Source organism: Hippocampus comes, unplaced genomic scaffold, assembly GCF_001891065.2.
Source record: "Hippocampus comes isolate QL1 unplaced genomic scaffold, H_comes_QL1_v1.1 scaffold254, whole genome shotgun sequence".
Taxonomy (NCBI): Eukaryota; Metazoa; Chordata; class Actinopteri; order Syngnathiformes; family Syngnathidae; genus Hippocampus; species Hippocampus comes.
In genome coordinates this window covers 683,669-691,096 of record NW_017805874.1, presented here as the reverse complement: position 1 = coordinate 691,096, position 7,428 = coordinate 683,669, and the positions used below count along the sequence as shown (strand labels likewise).

Sequence of the window (7,428 nt, the reverse complement as noted above, 5' to 3'; positions counted from 1 at the left end):
CAAGTCCAGACCTGGAGCTACTCTGTGAGATAGTAGGCTGTTGCCCCCCCCCCCCCCCCCAAAAAAAATCCTAATACAACTGGTCATTCTGTTTCATGCATGAAATGGGCTAGTGCACAACGTGTTTTAGAGGGCTATGAGTGACTCACCATTCGGCTGCAAAAGGCACTGGTCAGAGGAAGGAAGTCATTTGACAGTTGCCCGTCTTCCTCAGACTCAGCAGCGAGTGTGTGAAGGGATAGTGAGCTGCGGTTGCAGCTGAGGGAACGACAGCTCAGAGATTTATCTCTGCAGGCAGATTTGACAGTTACAGAGCAACCAGCAGCTTCATTCTCCTTTGCCTCGTACATTTCCAGTCTACAACCTGATAAACATCACACACAAATTCAATGCATGAGCCTTCACTGCCAGGGAGGTTACATTGCACATCCCAAGAGACAGTTTCTGTAGCTGGGGGTCGTACTGCCAAGGTCCCTGACTTTGGCCTACTTCACCTCGTACCTGGCCCTTCTCACAGGTGGTGAGCCCATGGTAAGTGGGACCCCATGTTGCCTTTTTGGGCTGTGCCTGGCCGGGTCCCATGGATGCAGCCTTGGCCACCAGGCGCTCGCCAATGAACCCGGCTCAAGAATGGGGCCACAATGAACCACATCCAGGCAAGGGAAAACAGCATCCATATTTAGTGTTCATCATAGGAGGTCTTGAGGCATGCTATGTCTGGTCCCTCACCAAGGACACGCTTGCCTTGGTTGACCCTGCCAGGGGCATAAAGCCCCAGAAAGCTTCCTAGGATCATTAGGACACACAACTCCCTCCACAAGGATAAGGTGAGAGCTCAGAGAGGGCTAACTCTTTTCCTTTGAAATATTTTTTTTAAAAAAAAAGAAAGTTTATTTTGACTGACAGGAAACATTTTCAACTAAAATCAAAAGAACACAATAATATTTTTAAGAAGCTTTTTGTTCCCCTTCCTTTAAATTAACTTTTGGTCTGGCAGTTACTGGGGTACAGTGTTCACAATAATGACTAGTTATTATCCACTAATGTGGTTGTTGTTAATGTTGATTGTGATATGGATATTGAATGAAATTACAGAAACTGTGTACTGCCAAATTTGGCCGATAGTAGGATACATCCCCCCGCCCCCCATTATGTTTGACATCTTGCATGTGTGTGGTTTCTTTCAATGCATTGTGCAACAAAAATATAGAGTAAATACGATTTTTTTTCTTCAAAGGACTCCACCAATAAGGGAAATAACACAAAAAAGAAGCAATTACAAAATTAATCAAATGAATAATATACAGTATTATGAAATTAAAAACAGAGCAGCCATTGCATATTTTACATTATGCAAATTAAGGAGTGCCACCCTTTTGTCGTTGTAAAAGAAATTTTTTAAAGGAGTATTTACCATTTTCCACATGAGGATATTCAATGCCATAAATACTGCAGCGGCGAAACACCATGTTGTTTTCTGTTAGAGTTCCGGTCTTATCAGAGAACAAGTACCGGATCTGACCGAGGTTCTCAGTGATGTTTAGTGCACGGCACTGGATTCTGCAGTCCGCATGCTCATTGTAAAGGTCAAGATCGTTTTGAATGAAGTAGATCTGACCCAGCTTCACAATCTCAATAGACACATAGAGAGAGATGGGAATCATCACCTGTTAATGACATGACATTGTTTAGTGACATCACACAGGAAAAAGGTAGAAAGAAATGCATGTGCCTCGTCAACAATCAGCCTGTTAATTTTAGTTAAGCACTTAGTTGGGTACGGTGGGAACATAAAGAAAATGCAATTTAACCAACTTACTTGCAGCACAATTATCATGGTCCAAAACACATAAAAGCCAGCCAAGGCAGGTGGCATATCTTCATCAACCAAAAAGACTGCGTGTTTGAATTGCTTCAACCAGAATCCATGGCCTGAAAACGAATTGCAATCACAACAGGTCTCCTTAAAGAGGGCAATCATTGTTATGATCTAATTTTTAAACAATGTTAATAATGTAATGTGATATTTTCAAATATTGTTTTTCCATGAAGACACTGGCTTATAGCAAACTAACGAGACAACAATGTGAAAAAACAAAAACAAAAACAAAAAACACCTTGTTTTTGTACATAACACTGCGAATACACACCTATAGCTGTAATGAGACACATCATGACCAGCAAGAGCACACACCACAGGATTTCATTGTTTAGGTCCTTTTCCAGATGGCTACATTTATACCTCGGCCCGCTGTTGTTCATCATGGCTTTGGTCTCATGTCCTAAGTCACACAATAGCAAAGCATATTTGGTTCCTGAGGGGCGTTGGGAAATGGGCTGTCACTTAAGAGAGCGCTTTTCTACCTCGGGTACTCAAAACACTTTTCACTGTTACATCATACTGATGACGCAGCATCACGCCATCAGAACATTTTACAACACAGCTGCAGATAAGCTCGTCCTGAAAATGATTATGTCCAATCCATACCACTTCATCAGTAGATCCAAATAAAATTGCGTTCTATGTACAACTATTGCATATGTGGCAATAAATTGCTATCAATCTATAGTGTCCCTGGCTTTCCTCTGATGGTATACAATATCCTATATACACGTGGGCTGTTAGAAAATAATTTTAATTACCATATTTTCCGCACAATAAGGTGCACCAAAAAGCATTCGATTTTCTCAAAATCCGATGCGCCTTATAGGTTGATCAATATTCTGATTTCCTGGACGTAGTATTTTAAATGTTCTGTGAAGCACTTTGTTACAGCTGTAGCAGTTGAGAAAGCTCTCTATAATAAAACTGTATTGTATTGTTTTGGGATGGCCCGGTGGTCGTCTGGTTAGCGCGTCAACCTCACAGTGCATAGGTGCAAGGTTCGCTTCCGGCTCCGGCCTTCCTGTGTGGAGTTTGCATGTTCTCCTCGTGCTTGCATGGGTTTTCTCTAGGTACTCCGGTTTCCTCCTACATTCCAAAAACACGTGTGGCAGGTTGACGTAACATTCTAAAATTAGGGACAATTTAGAGTCTAAATTGTCCCGAGGTGTGTGTGTGAGAGGCCGGATGGTTGTTCGTCTGTGTTTGCCCTGTGATTGGCTGCCCGAAGACAGCTGGGATAGGCTTCAGCATGCCCCGCCCGTTGTGATGATCAGCAGATCAGAAAATGGATGGATGGATGGATTTATTGTAGTATACAGTATTGTATTCCCTTAGCGTAGCTCCATCTAGTGGGTGCATAACACAACCACAGCCACTATTGTAGCTTATATTCTATGCACCTTATAATGTGGTGCGCCCTATATATGAAAACAGTAGGCCATTGATTGAAGGTGCGCCTTTTACTCCGAAGCGCCTTATTGTGCGGAAAAGACGGTCCACTAAAGGAAGTCATATTTGCAAGTGGTAAGTCAATAAGACTACTTATTGTTTTTTAATATTAATAACCTGCTGTCACCTTACCCGCATAGACCACGATGCCAACCACAGTCTCAGTTTTGCGAATGGTACAACTTCGAAGCAGGAGATTCTTATTGTCAAGTCCAGCACGTGCCCCACTATAGTGCTCTCTGAGAAAAATGAAAATACAGTAATTTAATGCAAGGAAAGATCACATCAAAAAGAATCATTCATTAATCCAGAGTGCATTATGGTACTTACATAAACCCTCGAAACGTGCCAAGGTCATTGTTGGGATTCTCACACTCAATACGAATGTAGAAGCTCGCAGGGTTAAACTCCACTCCCTTGAGGGGGGTAAGCCCATTAAAAAAAGTATATCTTAAACAACCTGTCAAGATATTTTCATGATTTGTTTCAAAATAGAGTTAATATGTTTGAATCTGAGCGTTGAAACCCTGTACAAACATTGAAAACAATTTAGTACCAAATTGTTGAGATATGATGTTCAACTTTTTTTTCACCTTCTCAGTTGTTCAGATTTCTTTGGGCGTGGCTAAAACAAGGCCCAGTGACGTACTTGCTTCCCTGGCATGAGACCTCCTCCACTACATTATATGAATAATAATAATGCATTCTCCCTCAAGTGTAATGTGTTTTGTGTTACTTGGGTCACAGTGTCTCTGTGTGGACCCACTTGAGGCCCATGCAGCTGGTGGTGGCGAATTGGACGGCCCCTGTGGCCGGTCTGCGAACCAGTGAGCTCGCTAGTTCCCACTAGCTTCTCTACAGTATGCTGGATGTGATTAGACATTTTAGCACATACTGTATGAACGTACCATTTGAGTGACACGTTACAGTCAAGAGGTGTGTTTTCAGCCTATTCAGTAGACGTGCACATGGTGTCTGAAAGCTTAGGTTTAGGGCATAGGTGTCAAACTCAGGTCCTGGAGGGCCGCTGTCCTGCATGTTTTCCAAGTCTCCCTGTTGCAACACACCTGATTCAAATGAACAGGTTCAATGCCAGGCTTCCGCAGAGCTTGCTGATGATCTGATCATTTGAATCAGGTGTGTTGCAACAGGGAGACTTGGAAAACATGCAGGACAGCGGCCCTCCAGGACCTGAGTTTGACACCCCTGGTTTAGGGGGTCTAAATGTGTCACCATTTTTCATCAAACTGCGGCCGAGGATGTCCTGGTGCCAAGTGCACCTATGGACCCCCTTATGTCTGAAGATGATGTTCGTTATGGACAATCCGTGACGAACACAGTCTAGTAACAGAATACCAGTAGGGTTCTGATATGGGGGGGCGTTTCTCCCAATCACGCCCTTCCAGGTTTCACCGTCATTGTTCACATGAGCATTGAAATCCCCAAGTACAACAAGGGAGTCCCTAGGGGAAGCGCTCTACTCCGCACCCTCCAAGGACTCTAAAAATGGTGGGTACGCTGAACTGCTGTTTGGTGCAGTGACAGAAACAACTCAACTTCAAATTTTCATGAAATTGCCTAAAATTAATCCGGATATTATAAGATGAGATAAGATAAGATATCCTTTATTCGTCCCACACTGGGGAAATTTACAGTCTACAGCAGCAAGATTGTGGGTAGAAAGAAGAAAGAAGAAAAACAAAGTGTTTGCATTCACAAAATAAATGTAAACTATATGTACAGGTATATTAGTGGACAACATTGAACGAACACGCGTTTGAGTTTGTTCTTTTGCTTTCACGAGCGTAGCCATTTTGAGGCACGAACACTCGGAACAGTAACACCCCACCCCCTCGCATTCTCATGGCCTCGCCATATCTCGGAGATTTCAAAATTTTGGCAAGGACTGAAGCCACAAAGGGTGTACGTGTGCACACAAAAGGCAGATTAATCATTGAATGTTGAGTATTTGAATAGCGTTTTGTGTAAACTAATTCATGCGTGATCGGCCAGGTACGGCCCCAGGGCAATGTTCAAACAGGTAACAGGCAAGGTGACATATGTGCAATATACGCGAGTGTTAGGAACACGTTCAAGTGGTCACGGCTTGAGGAAAAGGACTTGAACGGAGATTTTTTTCCCAACTACATTAGAAAGGTCGACAAACCTGGTAAGTCAGTTTAAATTAAAAAAAATAAAAAATAAAAAATCCTCGTCTCCCCCCTCCGGTGGTGTCCGTCCCTGTCACCTTTACCTTCCAGGCTCTCTCCAGCTCCTCTCTGAGCCCTTGGTATTTCTCGAGTTTCTCGTGTTCCTTCTTTCTGATGTTTCCATCACTTGGGACCGCTACATCCACTACAACGGCTTTCCTCTGCCCTTTATCTATGATCACGATATCTTGTTTGTTCGCCATTACCATCTTGTCAGTCTGGATCTGGAAGTCCCACAGGATCTTCGCTCGGTAATTTTCCACCACCTTCGGAGGTGTTTCCCATTTTGACCTTGGGGTTTCCAGTCCATACTCCACACAGATGTTTCGGTAGACGATGCCAGCTACCTGGTTATGGCGTTCCATGTAGGCTTTCCCTGCCAGCATCTTACACCCTGCAGTTATGTGTTGGATCGTCTCAGGTGCCTCTTTGCACAACCTACACCTTGGGTCTTGTCTGATGTGGTATATCTGGGCCTCAATGGCTCTGGTGCTCAGTGCCTGCTCCTGAGCAGCCAGGATGAGTGCTTCTGTGCTGTCCTTCAGGCCAGCCCTCTCTAGCCACTGATAGGACTTCTTGAGATCAGCCACTTCAGTTATGGTCAGGCGGTACATCCCGTGTGGGGGCTTATCCTCCCATGATGGTCCCTCTTCCAGCACCTCATCCTCTGTTCCCCATTGTCTGAGACATTCTATGAGTACGTCATCCGTTGGAGCCTTCTCCTTGATGTATTCATGGAGCTTGGATGTTTCATCCTGGACAGTGGCTCTCACACTCAGTAGTCCCCAGCCTCCTTCCTTTCGGCTTGCGTACAGTCTCCGGGTGCTGGATTTGGGATCGAACCCTCCATGCATGATTAGGAGCTTTCGGGTCTTAACATCCATGGTCTGAATCTCTTCCTTTGGCTACCTTAATATTCCTGCAGGGTATCTGATCACTGACAGGGCATAGCTGTTTATTGCCCGGGTCTTATTTTTGCCATTGAGCTGGCTTCTTAGGACTTGCCTCACCTGCTGGAGGTATTTGGCCGTAGCCACTTTCCTTGTTGCCAGCTCGAGGTTGCCATTGGTTTGTGGTATACCGAGATACTTGTAGCTGTCCTCAATGTCTGTTATTGTTCCTTCCGGGAGTGAGACCTTCAGTGTGGACTACCTTGCTTCTCTGAGTCACCATCTGACTACATTTCTCATGAGCTTCCATGTTGTGGAGAGACAGGTTATTAGCCGATAATTGGGTGGGACTGCACCCTTTGAGGGATCCTTCATGATCAGGATCATTTGCCCTTCGGTTAGTCATCCTGGGTGAGTCCCATCCCTCAGCAACTGGTTCATTTTTGTGTTGCTAGGCGCTTATGGAGTGCTGTGAGTTTCTTGAGTCAGTAGGTGTCACCATGTCCGGGCCTGATGCTGTCCAGTTTTTCATATCTGAGACTCTTTCTTGGATGTCTGCCACTGTTATGGTAACTGGGTTCTGTTCAGGGAGGTTGCTGTGCTCCTCTCTCAGATTCACCAGCCATTGTGCACTGCTGTAATGTGTGACCTACTTCTCCCATATGCCTTTCCAGTAACTTTCAGTTTCCAGTCTTGGTGGGTCTGCTCTGCTGTTAGAACCCTGGCACTGAGTGTACACGTTTGCAGGTTGTGTTGCGAACAGCCTGTTCATTTGTTTGGCCTCATTCTCTTTCGTGGACCTCTTTGGGCGACTGGACAAGGCTTGGAGCCTTTGTTTGGCAGTTTCAAGCAGTTTCAAGTGTACCTCTTGGGTCTAGGCCTTTTCATCACACCTCTCTTGGCCTCCGTCAATTGACTCACATCTTTCCGAGCCACCTTGATCTGCGCCTCCAACCGTCTTTTCCATGGTGGGTAACATATCTCGTGATCGTTG

General features: G+C 44.7%; 1 protein-coding gene across 3 annotated transcripts in view; it reads right to left on the bottom strand.

Annotated features, from left to right (window-relative positions):
• Positions 1 to 7,428, bottom strand: part of atp10d (ATPase phospholipid transporting 10D) — a 95,655-nt gene that overhangs the window by 52,122 nt on the left and 36,105 nt on the right. For all 3 annotated transcript variants that reach the window (XM_019888830.1, XM_019888833.1, XM_019888832.1), the window contains exons 5-10: positions 3,665 to 3,750; positions 3,467 to 3,573; positions 2,151 to 2,315; positions 1,820 to 1,932; positions 1,415 to 1,667; positions 150 to 364 (exon numbers count right to left, since the gene is read on the bottom strand). In XM_019888830.1, the coding sequence (XP_019744389.1) occupies positions 150 to 364; positions 1,415 to 1,667; positions 1,820 to 1,932; positions 2,151 to 2,315; positions 3,467 to 3,573; positions 3,665 to 3,750 (939 nt within the window). The remainder of the gene's footprint in view (positions 1 to 149; positions 365 to 1,414; positions 1,668 to 1,819; positions 1,933 to 2,150; positions 2,316 to 3,466; positions 3,574 to 3,664; positions 3,751 to 7,428) is intronic.